The 19,580-nt window shown below is 41.1% G+C and overlaps 1 protein-coding gene across 1 annotated transcript; it reads right to left on the bottom strand.

Annotated features, from left to right (window-relative positions):
• Positions 1-316: 316 nt before the first annotated feature.
• Positions 317-16,057, bottom strand: LOC115649816 (alpha-1-antiproteinase 2-like). The gene is made up of 5 exons (XM_030558846.1): positions 15,959-16,057; positions 9,324-9,996; positions 6,865-7,135; positions 4,164-4,311; positions 317-1,864 (listed from the first exon to the last, which is right to left on the bottom strand). The coding sequence occupies exons 2-5, from the start codon at positions 9,979-9,981 to the stop codon at positions 1,673-1,675; spliced, it is 1,269 nt and encodes a 422-aa protein (XP_030414706.1). The 5' UTR covers positions 9,982-9,996; positions 15,959-16,057; the 3' UTR covers positions 317-1,672.
• Between the last annotated feature and the right edge of the window lie 3,523 nt (positions 16,058-19,580).

Raw genomic sequence — 19,580 nt, 5'->3', positions numbered from 1 at the left:
TACTGATAGATTCAATGTGCTCAATTTATTTAGCTTAATAAAGAGAACTTAGGCGGTGAGTTGATTACATTCTGCAAGTATCTACATGGGGAACACTCTTTGGTTTAGCAGAGAAAGATATAACATGATCTAATAGCTTGAAAAGTTGATACTAGACAAATTCAGACTGGAAATAAGTCAAATTTTTAACAATGAGATTAATTAACCATCAGAAAAATTTACCAACGGTGGTGGTGGATTCTCCATCACTGGCTATATTTAAATCAAGTTTGGATGTTTTTCTAAAAGATGTGCTCTAGGAATCATTCTGGGGAAGTTCTGTGGCCTGAGTTATACAGGAGGTCAGACTAGATGATCAAAATGGTTCCTTCTGGCTTTGGAATCTATGCTCCAGACTGATGTCATCTTCATGTTTTCCTCCTCTAAATACTCATCCTCTATATCCTTGCCCTTATTGAGACTGCCTTGCCTCCAGTGTGGGGTGATCCCTCCAGGTGTGTGGAGTTGCCAGCATGCTTCCTACTCTGCACTCTCGGAGACAACCCTGTTGTCGGGGTTATGGTGGGAGAAAGGGAGTGCATGTGTGGCTGCTACACCTGTCTGATACTTTGTTGCCAGAGCAGCCCTTTGGAGGTTATTACCAGCAACTACAACTTAGAACAGCCCTAAATCTGCATTAAGTTGTGCCTTGGAACTAGGGTGGAATCCAGCAGTGCATATCTGGTTATGAGGATCTAGTCTATTGTGTATATTCATTCCTCAACTCCTTTAAAAGGAGTGATTGAAACAGCTGAACTGTGCTGTATCTCCAGATATATCCTTTCTCCAGGTCCACCAGTGGAAAATGAGGACTCCCCACTGCCTGCATAATTACCAGTCAAAACACAGCCCATGCTCAACTAGCTGGGGCTGCACTGACTCATGAGATGGGTGCACCCTTAACAGAGTTGAAGTTCAAATACGTACCCAAACTATCCAGGCTTGCAGAATTTACATCATCTTGTGGGAACAACCTTTTAATGGTTTATTATTAGCACTTCCAGTTTCATGTGGAGCTGCATGCTCATTTCAGACCCTAAAGGAAGATTTGGTACCCACTCAATTCTGGTAATGGGAAAAGGCTTGCGGTAAGAGGGAAAAGTTTCTTATGTACTTTTAAAATAGGTTTGCCCATCCCCAATGGTGACCCTAGTAAAAGGCTAGCCTCTTATCTTCTCTCCTTCCTTTCCCAACCTCCGGCTCCCTTTACTTCCCAGAACAGTGCTACGTCTCCAGCTATGACAGAATGACACCACTTCTGCTCTATTAGCAAAATTGTTCATCATTTCATCCAAAGCACGTTAGCTGACAGCCAAAAATTAAATAAGAAGCTTCTATTGTGATGCAAATCACCATGGCTGTGTGCTGGAGAATCTGAGAAATCTTACTTAAGTCTCTTAATTCTCAGCTGTCAGAAATGGTTCTTGTTTGCTGTCCTAATTAAAAAATACTTTTTTCTGCCCACATCAGATAACTATGCTGCATAAGCCCAATTTATTGTTTTCAGTACCAGTTGTTATTGGTTCTGATGCTGAGCGAACGTATTCACTAAGAAAGCAAGGAATACTTATAACCAGTCAATTCAGGTGGCAAAGCTTCTTTATTTAGTAAGAGCCATCTGAATTGATAGCACTTAAGGTTCAGCAGGGTTATTTATCTTTCCAACGAAGAGTGAGATGTTGGTAGTTCTATCAAAAATAATCATCAGGAAGGGAGAGTTGAATTCAATCTTTAGAGGAAGCGACATCGGCATTATTTCAATGGCAGTGGCTGCTGATGCCTCTGTGCCTCTCTCATCAATGTTCAGCACGGCCTTATGGACAACCTGTGGGAGATAAAGCACACATTGCAGTTCTGGGCAGAGAACAGTAGTTTGTAATTAAAGATGACTCTGATGGCTTCTAGAGGTGTTTAGAAAGTCTCCTGGGGAAGAGTGGGCAGATGGACAGGACTGAACAGACACTACAGAAAGAGAGGACGTTTTCTTATTCTAGCCATTGCCACATCTCTGAGAAACAAGATAATAGAATCATAGAAATTCAGGGCTGGAAGAGACCCGAAGAGGTCATCTAGTCCACCCCCCTGCGCTGAGGCAGGATTAAGTATATCTAGACCATGTCTGACATATTGAAAGGTTAAAATCCATGTGCATTTTATACAACAATCTGGCATATGGATTGTGCCAGCCCTTTTCCAGACCCAAAGTCCAGAGTTTGGTCAGGAGACCAAAGGCCTAGCAAATAGTGATCAGCTAAGAGAAAGCTGGGGTAAACAAGGTTACATTGCCTTTGCTAAGATATGCTTGGTCAGTAGAAATGCCAGATGTTGAAGCAATAACTGAATAATTATGTTTCAAAATGAACAAAAGATCCCTGTTCCAATTGTGTCAGTCTCTTAGTCTCTTCTGTAGGGAATGTTCTTCCCACAGATCCAACCTCAAGTTTATGAAAATTGGCACATCAGTATAAAATATGGCTTCCTCCCACCTCCCTTCCAAGGGACCAATGCCTGCCTTAAGACATAAAGGAAACAATCGGTATTGTCGTATACTTTCACTGTTTCTGTGCTTTAACCCCTAGGAATGTACCTGTTGAACAATCAAAGGAGTTGCTCCATTCCTATGGACCCAAATCAGAATTCAATATATATATATTTTATACTAATAGCATTTTATCAAAGTATTAATTAAATGTTAAATTGCTAATTTGAGACCATGGGCGGAGACATTATGTAACCTTTTAACCATTGGCTAATGTGCTATCTTGTCTTGCTGCAAAACCCATCCTGGGCTGTGGAACTGCCTACCCCACCCATGGAAAATCTATATATTCTATTATAATCCATTAATTGGCAGTGTCTCTGAACCTAATAAGCAAGGTGACACTCTGCCAGTGCTGTGTGTAATAAACTCCTATGCTTGACCTCTAAACAGTGTGGATTTATGTCCTTCACATATGTTCATCAACCTCTTCTTAAAAGCTGCCAATGATGGGTATTCCTCCACCTTCTTAGGTAACTTGTTCCAGTGCTTAACTGTCTTTATAGTTAGAAAATTTTTCCTACTATCTAACCTAAATCTCTCTTGCTGCAAACTATGCTGATTACTTCTTGGTCTACCCTTGGCAGACATGAAAAACAATTGATCAATGAATAATTTTAGTTATAGGTCTATACCTCCTTTTAGTTATAACACGTTTTTACATATTTGAAGACTATCATTATGTCCCCCACTCTGTCTTCTCTAGACTAAATATGTCCAATATTTTCAACCTTTCCTCATAGGTCAGGTTTTCTATACTTCTTTTCATTGTCTTTGCTCTCCTCTGGACTCCAGTTTGTCCACGTTGCTTAGAGTGTGGTGCCCAACACTGGACATGATGGATCTGTTTGATCCTCCCCTCTATGAAGGAGATTTTTGTTTCCATATTCAAAGGACAGTCTCAATCGCAGATCTCCAAGATCTCTGGAAGGGATGGAGAACTGATTTCTGACGGATTATGGCTGAAATTCAACTGTGTGCAGAGGACCAGCACAAGGTGTAAGTACCTCTTGTGCCCTCTAAGACCAATAAATATGAGAGAAGCATCTAAATTGCTTTTATTAGTCTCTTTACACGTGGGGAAAAGGAAACAACTGAAGGTATTTGGGCAAACACATCTAAACAGCTACTATAAATGACATCCAGTTAAATTCCAGAAATTAGTCCAAAAACATAGATGCTTATCTGAAGTGTATCCCTTAACCCTGAGATCTTCTCTTCCTTCTCTATGACCCACCCCTTCATGATATCCCAACCTTGAGTTGCCATCTTGTGGGGAATGGGATGCCATTTAGTTTCCTACCCCCTGCCTGCACCTCCTCCAGACTTACTGGAGTGGCCAGCCTGCACTCCAATCTTGCTTTCCTGGAGCAGGAGGCTGGGCAGCATCTTCCAGGTACCTTTGGCAGCTTCTGTTGAGAATTCATCCCTGCTGTAAACCCCCCTGATCTGAGCAGAGTTAAACCAGGGGTGGATCCATCCCATTATGGCTGACAATCAGACATAGTGATGCTCTGCTAAGCAAGGTACATTTTAACATGGCATTTTGAAAAGGAAAAGAGAATCCCCGTATTTGCAAACTTACTCTTGAAACCTGCAGCTCAGGGTCCCCAGTGATCCCAGACAGATCAGCTTGTTTGGTGAACACATCAGTAATGCCCATTTTGGTGAGATGGTCCTTTAAATCATAGGTAGCAGAGATCGAAAATTTTGGAATGTACAGGTCTGCTGAGCTGTTAGAAAAAACATAACAAGATGCTAAAATATTTCACTTAGGTCAGAATACAGTGTACAAGCTATTTAGCTTCTGTGACTGTTACAGGAAAACCCCAGGGAGTAGGCATGCTCCTTTGTGTACAGTACTAACTGTCCCTCTGATTTCCAGTGTTTTCAAATGGTGATGCAGCTAATGGGTCAAACTCATCTCTGATGTCACACCTCTGCCTTTAGTGATATTACACCAGGTCTAAAATTGGCCATTTAGTTCATGTGGTCTCTCATATTTTTTATTGCTCTTCAGTGGACTTACACCAATGATGAATTTTGCCCAAGATGGTCCAGAGTATGCAGCTGAGAATTGCAGTAACTTTTTTTGTCAGTATCACATTGCCAGCTGCTATCCAGTTTACTGCCCAATATCTCTAACTCCTCTGTGAAGCTTTATATTTCAGTATCCTGAGTAACTTCTGCAATACCTTCCCCTTTAGTATCATCTAGCTCATTAGCACCACCAAACCAAATTAGTGTGTTTCTTCCACCTTCTTCCAGATTGTTAACCTACTTGTTAAATATGACCAGAACTAACACTGATCTCTGCCTCAATGGACTCCCGGCACAGCTTGACTTTGGACCTGATCCAAAGCCCACTGACATATATTGAGAGATTCCAATTAACTTCAGTAGGCTTTGGATCAGGCCCATATTGCTCTTTATCAGCACATTTTGATTACACTCCTTCAACCCATGCCCATATTCAAACCAATGTGAACTAATATATCTAGTACGATTTTATTAGATGCCGCACCAAATGCTTTACAAAACTGCAGCTAAAATAGCTGACTTTATTAAAACACAAGACTTTATTAAAAGAGTTCAGTCAGATGCAGTGAGAGCCATGGATGCAAATAGGCTTATCTTGATTATTAATAGTAAATCAATGGGGAACTCAGAAAGTGGGCTAACTTGACCGAGGCAACTTCTCTAACGGTTCTAGCATCTCTTCTCTCACCAGCAAGTTGCAGCAGTGGAAAGTTGTAGCCGGTGTTGATTCCAGCAGTGGGAGCTAGGGGAACTTCATCAGAACATTATAGCTTGAAAAATAAAAGCCTAGAAAATCAGGAAATCCACAGATAACTATAACTCTTGTTGATCATGGAATTCACTGATCCTTGTAATGTATTGTGACAAAGTTCCTCCTCTACCTTGGTGGGTCCTGCGCTTATTGGCAGATTTGCTCGCCTCAGAGATCTTCCCCTCTGGTGGAACCCACAGTCTGGGTCAACTCCTCCTGTGTCTGATCAGGAGTTGGGAGGTTTGGGGGGAACCCGGGCCCGCCCTCTACTCTGGGTTCCAGCCCAGGGCCCTGTGGATTGCAGCAGTCTATACTACCTCCTGTGACAGCTGCATGACAGCTACAACTCCCTGGACTACTTTCCCATGGCCTCCTCCAAACACCTTCTTTATCTTCACAACAGAACCTTCCACCTGGTGTCTGATAACACTTGTACTCCTCAGTCCTCCAGCAGCACACCCTCTCACTCTCAGTTCTTTGTGCCTCTTGCTCCCAGCTCCTCACACGTGCACCACAAACTGAAGTGAGCTCCTTTTTAAACCCAGGTGCCCAGATTAGCCTGCCTTAATTGCTTCTAGCAGCTTCTTGATTGGCTGCAGGTATTCTAATCAGCCTGTCTGCCTTAATTGTTTCCAGAAAGCTCCTGATTGTTCTGGAACCTTCCCTGTTACCTTACCCTGGGAAAGGGGACCTACTTAACCTGGGGCTAATATATCTGCCTTCTATCACTCTTCTGTAGCCATCTGGCCTGACCCTGTCACAGTATATACAAGTCTATAACAAGTATTTCTAGTATTTCTAAATCTTCAGATCTAGAAAATGAATCAGTAATACATTTTGTGCCTGTCATTTCCCCTTTGTCTTCTAGGTGAAAGAGTTTGTCATAATTTTCTTAACTTGTTTCAAAGAATGAGATTCTTGTGGTCTACACAACCGTGTGATTGAATTCTCTGTTAGTTGTGATTCTGGTTTATGAATGGTGTTAATACCACTGGAAATTTGTCAAGATACTTCAAAATGCAATTCTATCCTGAAAAGTCACTGTGGAAATTGCATCTTCTTGATCAACCAAACTGATTACATTAGTGACTCAAACACACGTTTACTACTTTATATTCCTGACAGCCCTGCAGAGCCGATGCAGCTCTGGGAGAGAAAGTTGGATTCTATTCCAGCCCAGGCACCGCTGGAAGAATGATTAAATATATTTCAATTGCAGGATCTTTATTGATGGGAATGCCTGAGCAAAAAAAGAATCCAGTTTGACTCTGAAAGCTCAGGGTGAGTTTACAGGGTTGGCAATTAGGAGAAAAAATTGTTAAACTGAGCAGGTCTGATTTGGAGTCACTGAGCGATATAAATATGGAACCCCACAGTGTCATTTTCACAGTTTTACTTTTCAAAGTACATCAGCACTTCAGTTGTGCCATGCCTCCATACTTGAATTGGCGACTCCATAATACTTTGAAAAGGTGCCTGATTGCCAAAAGATTACCTTAGATGGAGTGCATTTGACCATCTGGACACAGTTTCTTTCCACAGAGCATCTTCTACCTGCTTCATTTTTCCTTTATTAGGCAGAATAAAAAATGCTGTTGCACTTCCATTGTAATACAGTCGGACCACTGTGCAAGACAGCTCTGTATCGAAATGGAGGTCAAACCTGCCCATTCTGTGCATCATAGGAACTTTAACGATTGTTTCCTCATCCACAAAGAAGTCTCTTTCTTTAGTGTCCTCTGGCAAAAAAGGTTTTTCCCACTTGCCTAACAGAAAGAAAGAGAATGCAGTTGAATATTCTGGAAAAGAGGAATTAGACATACAGTCCAGATGAACCATGTAAGGTTATGTGTATATGTAATTTAAAAGCTAAGTTTTATTTATAATGGATTATTTGTTTTGCAGCATGTATTTATTTGTAGGCTGTAGAAATGCCTAATCATAGTGGAACACCCCAGAAACATCAAGGAATTACAATAAGCCTTACAATGCCTAGGTCCCTGCCAAATTCACAGTCTATTTTGGTCAATTTCAGAGTCACACGATTTCTAAAATAGTAAATTTCACAATTTCTGCTATTTAAATCTGAAATTTCACGGTGTTGTAATTGTAGGAGTCTCAACTCAAAAAGGAGTTGGGGAGCGTGGTTGCAGGGTTATTGTAGGGAGGGTTGCGGCACTGCTACCCTTGCTTCTGCACTGCTGCTGGTGGTGCTCCAGCTGCCCAGCTCTGAAGGCAGAGCCATCGCCAGCAGCAGCACAGGAGTCAGGATGGCCTGGTATGGTATTGCCACCCGTACTCCTGTGCTGCTGCCTGCAGAGCTGAGCCCTCAGTCAGCAGCCGCCACTCTCCAGCCTCCCAGCTCAGAAGGCAGCAGTGCAGAAGTGAGGGTGGCATGGGATGGGATTGCCACCCTTACTTTTGCACTGCTGCTGGTGGGGCACTGCCTTCAGAGCTGGGCACCCAGCCAACAGCCGCCGTTCTCCGGCTGCCCAGCTCTGAAGGCAGCAGTGCAGAAGTGAGGGTGGCAATACCATGACCCCACTAAAATAACTTAACGACCCCCCTGCAACTCCCTTTTGGGTCAGGACCCCCAATTTGAGACATGCTGGTCTTCCCCATGAAATCTGTATAGTAGAGGGTAAAAACACACAAAAGACCAGATTTCACAGGGAGAGACCAGATTCAACGGTCTGTGACGCATTTTCCATAGTTGTGAATTTGGTAGGGCCCTAGCAATGCCCCACTGAGATAGGGAAGTATTATTATCCCTATTTCATAGTCAGGGAGGCACAGAGAGGTTAAAACATATGGGAACTGGACCAGACTCCTAATCCTGTGCTCTAATCACAAGACTATTTTTCTTCCTTTATTAGAATAATATAGGGGCATCTCTGTTTTGCCCCAACATATAACTTTGAATGAATGGTTAAATGTTTTAAAAACTGTAGTTTTGAGGAAAGACAAATTACTCTATTTGTGTGGGTTTATGATTAATTGAGGCCAAATTATGTGCTGTTGGGAAGATCAATTGTGGTTTTTTCCCTAGACTTGGGACCTGGTTTACTTTCTTTCGAACCCACTTGAATAATATGGATTTCAATTCAGATGTCACAGGTTCACATTCTCTTGTGGAGACATCCCTAGTTTCACTGTACGGTAAATGCAACATTTTATATATGAAGCTCACTTTAGCTGTGTTGTGGTCAAAGGGCCTGATCCAAAACTCATTGACTTCAGTGGAAAGACTCCTATTGACTTCAGTGGGCTTTGGATCAGGCCTATAACGGGCATTAAAACTCACTTTACTCTGCTTACACTGACTAGTTTCATTGTACAATGCCATATTGTAGCAGCAGCAATGGTAGTTCTAACAAGGCACAAAACATGTCTGAAAAATATTTGTCTGCAGTAGATTGGCCACCCTTCAATCATGCAACCTTTGAAAGAGACAGATAAGAAGGATCCCTTAATGCTCACAAGCAAAAATGGGGGAGAGGTGAGGGGTGCAACATTGTACTTATTACTAACTCTCTCTAAAGCAAACTCTATTTCCAGATGAATTCTTTACCTGTGGAGGAATGATATGGGCCTCCCTTTGCCCCAAAATTCAGTGATGATGTAAGTTTACTGTGTGCCTTGTGCTACAGGGTGCAGTTCTTGTTTCCTCTCATAGCAGAGTGAGCCTGCAGCTGCTTCTCACAGCTAGGTGAACAGGGATGTAGGCATTTGGTTTTCCACCCATTTCTTTCTACGTTAACACACTTATTTGAAATCATAATTGAATGACTTGATAACTGTCAAGATAGGTCAGTTTACAAGAATAACAATCTGTACAGTTCCCTATAGATTATAAAAAAGAACTGTAGTTTTCTTATCTTAGATTCTAAGACCATTCATACTCAGCCATCTAAAACGTATTAAACAGACATCTGTCTGTATATGTCTACTTACCTTTAAAGAAGATATAGCTAACCAAAATCATTGCAGTCTCTGGATCAAGATCCTTGACTAATTCAACAATTTTCCCATGTGTTTTCTTCTCTACATAATCATTGATATGTTTCTGAGCTTCTGCAGTATTCTTGAAGTTGATACTAAAAGCTTCTCCTTCATACAGGTTTTTGGTGTCAGCTAAAAACTTCTCTAGTGTTTTTAGTTTTTCTTTTAGAAATAAGGCGTTTCCCATATCGAGTTGGAGCTCACTTTCAGGATGGTTTAGAATGTGGATGAGATTATGGAAACAATCATGAATCTCCTTTTCCTGAAGTTCTGTCAGATTAAAGGCAAGTCCTTCCAGAATTTGAGTCAGAGTGTCTGATTTAGCACCAAGGGCCAGCATTGCAAAGGCAGTAGAGATGCTAATAGGAGAGAAGAAAATATTCTTCTTAGGGGCTTCTGAGGTAATCTGCTTGTAGAGTCTAAATGCAAAATCAGCATTGCTAGGAGCTAGTTTGAGGCAGTCACCTACATGATGGTGTTCCTCATGGTGTTCCTCATGAACTGTACCTTCATGATGGTCATGTCCATTGTGGTGGCCAGGCAGGTGATCGCAATGGGCAACAGCATGAAGCCCAGCAAGTAACAAACACAGGTAGAGGGCGGGCTTCATCTTCCAGTGGAATTACTGTGTGTGGCAAAAACAAATTGGTTAGTAAGTGTAAAATAAATAAATAAACCTAGTACAAAATTACTCTCTCATCCCCATATAATAGGTGATCCTGTGATTATCTCTTCAATGATTAAATTTTTGTGTGGCCCAACTCTGTTCTTTCTGGTTCGCTTAGCCTCCCTGCAATTCTCCTACATGATCCTCCTCTGCTCCACCTCTCTCATCCCCATGACCATCCAGTGTTATTGCCAAAAAAGCAAGGGTAGGTCATTCAAGATGCTGTGTATTTAATTTAGGCCAAAGGACGTAGAGGGGAGACTATGCAGTGGATGCTACTTTACTCGTATGGACACGTGCCTGTCTAAAGTATGGCACCTCTAGTGAGCCAAAATACTACAGTGCTGGAGATTGCTTTTGACACTAAGGCTCTAAGATTGTTCACAACAGGAGGGCCACTGGGTTAGGAGATCCAGAAATCTTGTGAGTCAAGAAAAGGGGAAGAGTTAGGCACTGTCGAAAGCTGAATATAAGTTGAGAGGACATGTCTGGACTGGTTCTTATTGCCTCTGAACTGGTTCCTCCATCACTGCTTTTAAATACCCAAATTATTGTCAGGTTTACAAGATGCTGCATTTCAACAAAGGATGCCTGGCTTTTTATAGCAAACCCCAAAACTCTTACACTCTGTGTAACAGTGAGATACCTCAGTGAAAAACCCCATCTAGAAAGAATGTGAAATAATGTTCTTCCCTTCAGAAACCAGTAAACCCACTGGAATGGGTTCATTTTTTCAACACTGCAAAAAAATATTTTCTTTTCACACTCAGGGACATTTTAGAAGTTAATTTCCTTTTACAGGCCTCTTTAACTTCTTGGTCAAGAATAATATTCCAGTTTCCAACATACCATAGACCTGATAACTAGGGTTGCCAACTCTCCTGGTTTTCCTGGGGTCAACCCTTTTTTTTAGGTAGCTGTCCCAGGAAATCCAGAAGTCTTCTCAGGACATTAAAAATCCCATTGCTGTCAGTCACACTCCTGCAGGCTCCCTAAAGCCCTAGGGAATGTGGTGGGGGAGCCATGGGGCAGCATGCCTGCACAGAGGTAGCTCTGTCTCCAGAGTGTCTGGGAGCTGCAGGGATGGGTTGGCTTGGGAGCTGCAAGCAGGATAGGAAAAGCTTGGGTCTGGCAGTGGCCAGTTACCACCATGCAGGTACTGTCTGTGGGATTGACCGCAAGGTGGCAGCAGGGTGGATTCAGCAAATGCTGTTCCCTGCTTGATGAGGTCAGTAGCTGTGGCAACCCCAGGAGCAGAAGTTTGTGTGGGTTGTGCCATCTCCTATTGGTGGGATGGTCAGGTAGTACCCAGGGTGTATGTGGTAGGAAGGGCAGGAAGATGCCCTAGTATTTTGTACCTCAGAGGGCAGATGTCCCAGAATAACATGGGTGAACATAATCAAAAACTCACTGAAGACAATGACATTATTTTCTGTTGACTTCAATGGGTTTAAGATCAGACCCATAGAAGTCAACCCATTTCTGTTTGCCTTCTTTCCTTCTGGTTGCAGGAAGTACGTTATTTTGTCTGCTAACAACTGTATAAACCCATCATCAAGTGAGTTTGGAATCTTAATCTGGATGTGAGAAAGGAGAGCTGAAGTCCTTTCTAAACATGAATTTACCTGCAGCTGGGCCAAACAAATGGCACAAGGATTGTGAATTGGTTTGAGAAATACAGGGCCACATTCACTAAATTTCACTCAGGAAGGTGTAAATTGTAGGTCTCTGCACCAACAGTGGCCTTGCATCCCAGCAGGGACTCAACTCCAAAGAATATTATCAAAGGTATTTGCTCACTGCTGTCTCTTGGAGCAGATTTATTTTATCCCGTTAATATCCACTTGCCATGATGTTACATTGCACAAATAGAAAAATATTGCAATTAGGACTGGGCAAGTATTACAAAATATTTTCAGTGAATAATCACACATTGTTAAAGGAATATGCTTCACTTTGTGTCTGTATCTTTTTATTGTCTTACTGCAAATATTTGATCCCTTGGGTTTTAGAAGCATGAATATTTGTAAAAAGCAGACTTCTGTTTGCAAATATTGCAGAAAAGCAGAACATCTGCAAGTGTTCATAGCAATCAAGTTTAAAATTCACATACACATTATTTAAAATGGCTATTCTTGTGTTCTCATCCAGTCAGGACACAGAAACAATACCTCATGACTTATCTGATTAGTTTTACAAAGCTCCTAATTTGAACATATGGTGCTAATACTCTCCAGACAATATGAATAAAATCATTTGAAAAGAAATCAACTCTCATAACACATGAACCAGAGCTAAGCCTAATCTGTTCACAGATTCTCTTCAAGCCTATGCTTTGGGCACATTTGGATAAATTATTCTTTGTGAACTGTTTACTCAGCTCTAGTCACAATTTATCTAGTTTTCATTGATATCAATGAATATTTTATTTCACATCAAAGCCACCACTATTCTTCACTCTCATCTCTTTTAGTGCCTAACACTAAACATACAATCGGAATTTTATATGGACAGATTTATTAGTCAATTCATATTTACTTGGAATGTGAAATACATATTGAGTTTGAATGTCCCTGTTCAAGAAGTCATTTTAGTGGCTCAGACAAGATGTTTCAATTACAGCTGTATGTCCATATGAATTCCAATTTTCTGTATTGTTTTAAATTTTTGATTAGTTTGTCTTGCACTACCTAACTATAATAGGTTTTTTTTTCTCCCCTGGCTTGGTTGTTTTTGTGGCTGACTGATTAACTTTCATAGAGTTAATCACATTGCATTTCAATTTTCAATTCATAGTCAGAATCTAATATAATATGGGCCTGATTCTGGGTAGAGATTTACTTTTTTTTTAAATTGAAATCTGAGATTCTCACATTCATAGAAATGTAGGGCCAGAGGGGACCTTGAGAGGTCATCAAGTCCAGCCCTCTGCACTGAGGAAGGACCAAGTAAACCTAGACCATCCCTGACAGGTGTTTGTCCAACCTGTTCTTAAAAACCTGCAGTAATGGGGATTCTACCACCTTCTTTAGAAGCCTGTTCCAGAGGTTAACTATCCTTATAGTTAAAAAATGTTTCCTAATATCTAACCTAACCTCCCATGCACAGATTAATCTCATACTTTCACCTGACTCCAGGAGCTTGGACTTTAAGGAACATACCAAATATTGCAAGACTCACAATAAAATCATGAGAGATGCCAACACTGGTTACTCTAGCTTCAGGCTAGTGTGGCTCCATTCTAGTCAGTGAAATTATACCTGAATGAAACTGGTGTAACACAGTAGACACCCAGGCTGTCTGTATCAGAATTGTAGAGAACAAGGCAAGTGGGGGCCTGACCTCTGCAATGAATTCTCTTGAGGCGTGAGCCCTGTGTTTGAATGGAGTGCATGACAAAACTGAGGCCCAAAGAATTACAAATTAGGGCATTTTTCAAGCATTCATAATATATTTTAAGGACCTGATGGTGCAAAGTGCTCAATTCCATTAATTTCAGTGGATGAAATGGGGCATTTAGTACCTTGCAGGATCAGGGTCTTGTGCTAAAATATTGGATAAGTATAACAACAGAATGTGTTTTCTTAACTATGCTAGAAATACCCTTGGGCATTTAAACAGAAGACCCAGGTCAGCCTGCCATTTCTGTTTTAGGGCTGGTCAAAAATGTTTATGCTCATTTAATATTACAATTATTTTAAAATGTAGGGTTTGGCATGCCTTCCAAAGTCCCGCAGTTTGGAAACTGGACTGATCTTTAGGAGTAGAAAGAGAAATTCAAATATAATTAAGTTTTTGGGTGATAATTCAGTTTTTCAATATTATGGGCCTAATTCTGCACTAAGATACACTGTCTCTGATTCTCTATTAGTCTGTCATTGAGCTGAGCCAAGAACAGAGGTGGGGGCAAAGTTGGCTATTGATTTCAATTTTTAAAAAAATCATTTAAAATCTGAGAGACATCAGGTGTGTGAGGTAATATCTTTTACTGGCCCAACTTCTGCTGACAAAATAGACAAGCTTTTGGGCTACACAGAACTTGTCTTCAGGTTTGCAAAAGGTAATCAGAGTGTCACAACTAAATCCAAGGTGGAACAGATTATTAAGCATAAAGAGTTAACACATGTTGCAAGAGATCATTCAAGATAAAGTGGGCAATTAACACCTCTGCAGTAATTTAAAATCTGACTTTTTGTCCCATAAAAGAAGGATCGTTCCAAGGATATATACTGATTGAAAAGGGATTTTATTTAAGGCATATACAATATGAGAAGCAAGCCACTTAATGCATTCAGGATTATGATTTTAAAGCTTCATAGATTAAGGGACTATCTAATGAAACAGTCTTTTTAAAAGAATCTTTGCCCTGCAAGCTTTCAGAGTATTTTACCCCTCAGAAAGACTGGGAGCCTTTGCTCTGGACTTCATATTTGCTGTGGTTGCTGTATTTGCCTTTCACAGTTTGCCAGATCAGATAATTGTAGTTAGCAAGAGATGCTATTTAAATATAAAGCACAAGCTACAATATCCTACACGTACCTTATGATTCAGGGTTTCTGTTACCAAAGACAATTGCTTACAATTTCTTAAAAGCAAATACAATGCAATTTGCACAAAATTAGAATAATATTTCACTATTTTATAGTGCTTTTCATCAGTAGATCTCAGTCTAGTCTAGACTGGATATAAACACAGGATTCAAAGTGAGGTGTGCCTGAGTTCAAGTCCAGGTCTGCACTGGCTTCCTGTGTAGCCTTAGAGAAATCACTTCAGCCCCCTGCCTCAGTTTCCCTCTTGTTCTTTGTTAAGCATTGGCAAAGTGCTGAGGGTTGTAGGAGATGTGGTTCCTGCCATGCAGAACTTTCTGTTGAAACAGACAAATGACACAAAAACATGCTGAGACTCAGAGGATGGCGGTGCTTAGGGCAGTTTGCTTTAATGGACTTGGTAATCATGTTTGACTGATATAAGTCAGCATTTGTCCTGTCGCGCTGATTTTACAGCTGAGAATGGCAGCTCTTGCTTCCCCAGTGGCGTGATGGAGATAACTCTGCGACTAGCTGGAGCCACCTTATTAAAATCCCACCAGCAAACTGAGAAGAGGGCTGGGGTAAATGCCCTGCCTCTAGTGGAACTTGTTCCCTGTCTGGATACCACTAACTTACCTGTGCTAGAGGCACTGTCTCTGTGATTCAGAAAAAGACATCCCTGAATACAGTCTTCTGTAGGATAGTTGAAATACTGGCTACTTTAAAAGTCCTACATTGTAGAGAACATGTCCTATCTCCTTTACAAGCTCTCCAGAACTCCTAGCTCAAACTACACAAGGTGAAAACTGCTATACTAGTAATATGCTAAGGCACAAAGGAGAAACACCTCCATCAAATACATAATCTTATTCACCAGATGGTGCTGCTTCCCATCTTTCATTCTGGTTATAAGATAGCAATTTCTAAGCAGGGGAAAAATAGAATAAGCAGATTCTCTAGTTCCTGAATGCTCCATTCTTTGGGCACTCTCCTTCTCCAAAGCACGAGATTAATTTCTGCCTTCATAAAAATCAATAGCAGCTTTTCCTTGACCTCAGTGTGATCAGGATTTCACTCATAGAGATCAGCACTGCCTACAAGGGATATTTTTATGATAAATCCTTGTTAAATTACTGTCACCATAAAACTGCTTACTCGCCTGCTGTGAAGATTAGTTGATTAGTGTTTATACAGTGCTCTGAGCAGGTAACGTGCTATGTGCATTTTAAATATCATCATAGCTATTGCATCCTGGAATGGTTGCTTAAGACAGATTTCCTTGTACCAAACAGAACAAAAGGCGCCACCATGTGAATCAAATGGCATAACATAAATTACATGCAACGCTGGTAATACACATTTGAATTCCCCATGGTAAAATGATTACTTACCGCAGGTTTCAAGAATCCTGTGGTGTTCAGCAGGCTGGGCTGCACTTTGCTTTGCTATTTATGCTGCTGAAAAGCATTATGAAAGCAAAGTGTCCTCTAGCAAAGATTAACCAGGTCTGGTAAGGGTTAGTACTTTACTGATTGCACAGAGCAAACAGTGGTGATGTTAGTTTTATGGCGCACCCAGTTTTGCTGTGTGTGCATGTCCTAAATGTGGGTTTGTGTACATTGGACATTGGCTTCCACCTTACTTCTGTTTATGCTACAGTGAGGAACACTAAAGCCCCAGTCTTGCAACTACTTATGTGCATGAGTAACTTTACTCATTTTGATAATCCCATTAGTTTCATGTGAGTGCTCAAGTGAGTAAAATTACATGTGTATAGTACTGGCTTGGGGCCTAATGGCAAAGCTCAGGTAACTAAGTAGTGCCAACAGATCTCTTCTTAATAGTTCAGATTCCTTGTTTCCATCCCTGAAAACTTGGAGTAGCTCTTACACTGTGTATGAAATGCATATAAAACTAACCACCTATTACTTATCTACATTCCCATTGACAAAGCAAGTAACTGGGACCCCCGCAAAAAATTTAAATAAAAAGGCATCATTTATGTTTGTAGTGACTATAGGTTGCTATAGTGACTGGCAAATTCCACTGTGTTTGCTATGTTTAATAAAAACAATTAGAACACAGGCTGGTAAATGCAATGCTCAAGTATGTTCTAGTTCTTTTATAATCTCATGTAGGAATCAAGGACAGAATCAGGCCAGACAGTGCAAAACCCAGGATACCAGCAGACTGTTTAACTTATAAAATGATAATTTAAATAAAACAATAGGTTTGCCAGTGTATTTTTGTGATCTCCTTTTTAATGCAAATACTGTGATTTTCATTCAGAACTGGCCGAGCACTGTCTGCTAATAATGGATTCCAGCTCTCAAGTTATTTGCAGGCTGGTTTCTGATGAGGATGGGAAAACCAAGTTAATCACAGATGTTGTGTGGTGTTTGCCATTCTATAGTCAGTGTTTACCTGTCATTACTGCACAATGGACCTGATTTACCCCTCCCTGGCACCCAGTGTAGTCACTGGCATCTAGGCACAGTGCTACAATTCTGAGCTGATAGTGTCTGACACTCACCTTATAGAGATGTCAGTGGCTGCACAAGGTGCAAATGGGAGAATCAGGCCCAGTTTAGCTCATGTCCTCAGAGTCACACCTGAAGGTGGACCCAAGGCGTGTAGATCTCCTCTCTCCAACATGAGGCAGGCGGTTGTCTCTTCAGACTTGTTCCTTCTTTGCCCTCTCCCCCTTACTCTGGATTTCACGTTGTGTCTCTTTCGGTGTGGGGAGCTACCTGTGGGGAAAATAGCAGAGGCTAGATGGGCTGAGGAATGGAGTAAATGGGCTTGGTGGCCCTCTCTGGCCCAAATGGACTAACCTAGCAAAGATAGTGCAGCTTGGAGGAGCCTGGTATCACAGCGAACATTGATGGTTGAAGTGAGGCTCTGGTCCAACTGGGTGACCGAGAGCCACTAGGAGAGTAGATGATGGGAGAGGCAGGAGTCACCAGCTGGTCCCTTGTGCTGTTGTGGGAAGAGAGGGCTTTAGGTTTAAGGCTTCAGTCCAACAAAGCACTTAAGAAGCATGTGTCTAGGTTTAAGCACAGGTACAGTCCCATTGGAGCCCAGTGGGGACAATGAGCTCAAGTGCTTTGCTGGAACAGGGTCTTAAGAAGCAATGTCAGAGTCTGGGGAGGACTAAGAAGACTAGGAAAACTGAATAAAGAGATAGCTCTACAGTAGGATTGCAGTTTCTGTGGAGAAAAGTGCATCCTAAATTAAACAGTAATAAGTCACCAGGACCGGATGGTGTTCGCACAAGAGTTCTGAATGAACTCAAATATGAAATTGCCAAACAAACAAACAAACAACTAACTGTGGTATGTAAACTACCACTTACACCAGCTTCTCTTCCAGATGAATGGAGGATAGCTAATGTAATGCCATTATTATTTTGAAAAAGGCTTCAGAGCCAGTCCTGGCAAGTACAGGCTGGTGAGCCTAACTTCAGTACCAGGCAAATTGTTTGAAACTAAAGTAAAGAACAGAATTATCAGACATACAGATGAACATAATTTGTTGGGGAAGAGTCAACACTTTTGAAGGGGTATCTTGTCTCACCAATCACTTAGAATTTTTTGAGGGGGTCAACAAACATGTAAACAAGGGTGATCCAGTGGGTATAGTGTACTTGGACTTTCAGAACCCATTTGACAAGGTCCCTCACCAAAGACTCTTAAGCATCGTAAACAATCATGTGATAAGAGAGAAGGTCCTCACATGGATCAGTAACTGGTTAAAAGGCAGGTAATAAAAGATAGGACTAAACTGACCATTTTCGGAACAGTGAGAGGTAAATAGCAGGGTCCCCCAAGGATCTGTACTGGGACCTGTACTGTTCAACATAATCATGCATGATCTAGACAAAGGGGTAAAATAGTGAGGTGGAAAAGTTTGCAGATGATAAAAAATTACTGAAGATAGTTAAGTTCAAAGCAGACTGAGAAGAGTTACAAAGGGATCTCATAATAATTGGGTGACTGGGCAACAAAAAGGCAGATGAAATTCAGTGTTGATAAGTAATGCACATTGGAAAACATATTGCCAAAATGATGGGATCTAAATTAGCTGTTACTACTCAAGAAAGAGATCTTGGAATCACTGTGGCTAGTTTGCTGCAAATAACTGCTCAATGTGCTGTGGCAGTCAAAAAAGCTAATAGAATGTTAGGAACCACTGGGAAAAGGATATATAATAAGGCAGTAAATATCATAATGCCATGATATAAATCGATGGTACACCCCCCTCCTTCATTACTATGTGGAGTTCTGGTAGCTTCATCTCAAAAAAGATATATTAGAATTGGAAAAGCTGCAGAGAAGGGCAACATAAAAGATTAGTGAAATGGATCCCTGTTTCTGTGCCCCACCTCTGTCTATTGGCTCTGGTTCTGACCCTTGGCTTGATTCCTGACTCTGATTCTGGCAATGCCAATGATTCAGAGGGAATTAACAGAACAGGTCAATTATCGAGTGATCCATCCCCTGTCATCCAGTCCTACAATCTGGCAGTTAGAGGCTTAGAGACACTCAAAGCAAGGGGTTGCAACCCTAAAGATTTTGGCTGATAGCCATTGAAAGACCCATCCTCCATGAACTTATCTAATTCTTTTTTGAACCCAGTTATACTTTTGACATTTACAACATCCCTTGGCAACAAGTTCCACAGGTTTACTTGCATGTTTTAAGAAGTACTTCTTTATGTTTTTTTTAAACCTGATGCCTATTAATTTCATCAAGTGACCCTGGGCTCTTGAAGGGGTAAATAATACTTCCTTATCTACTTTCTCCACACTATTCATGGCTTTATAGACTTTTATCATATCTCCCCTTAGTCGTCTCTTTTCCAAACTGAACAGTCTGTCTTTTTTTCATCTCTCCTCATATGAAAGTTGTTCCATACCCTGAATCTTTTATGTTGCCCTTCTCTGTACCTTTCCCAATTTTAATATATCTTTTTTGAGATGGGCTCCCAAAATGGTACACAGTATTGAAGGTG

Source organism: Gopherus evgoodei, chromosome 4 (assembly GCF_007399415.2).
Source record: "Gopherus evgoodei ecotype Sinaloan lineage chromosome 4, rGopEvg1_v1.p, whole genome shotgun sequence".
Lineage (NCBI taxonomy): Eukaryota > Metazoa > Chordata > Testudines > Testudinidae > Gopherus > Gopherus evgoodei.
This window is presented reverse-complemented; position numbering and strand designations above follow the sequence as displayed.

Bases quoted from the DNA above. Each gene is read 5' to 3' on its own strand.
- LOC115649816 (XM_030558846.1), bottom strand. From the start codon at position 9,981: ATGAAGCCCGCCCTCTACCTGTGTTTGTTACTTGCTGGGCTTCATGCT. The intron at 7,136-9,323 runs GTAAGTAGACAT...TCTTTCTGTTAG, and splicing joins TAGCTATATCTTCTTTAAAG to GCAAGTGGGAAAAACCTTTT. The intron at 4,312-6,864 runs GTAATCTTTTGG...TTTTTCTAACAG, and splicing joins TCAAATGCACTCCATCTAAG to CTCAGCAGACCTGTACATTC.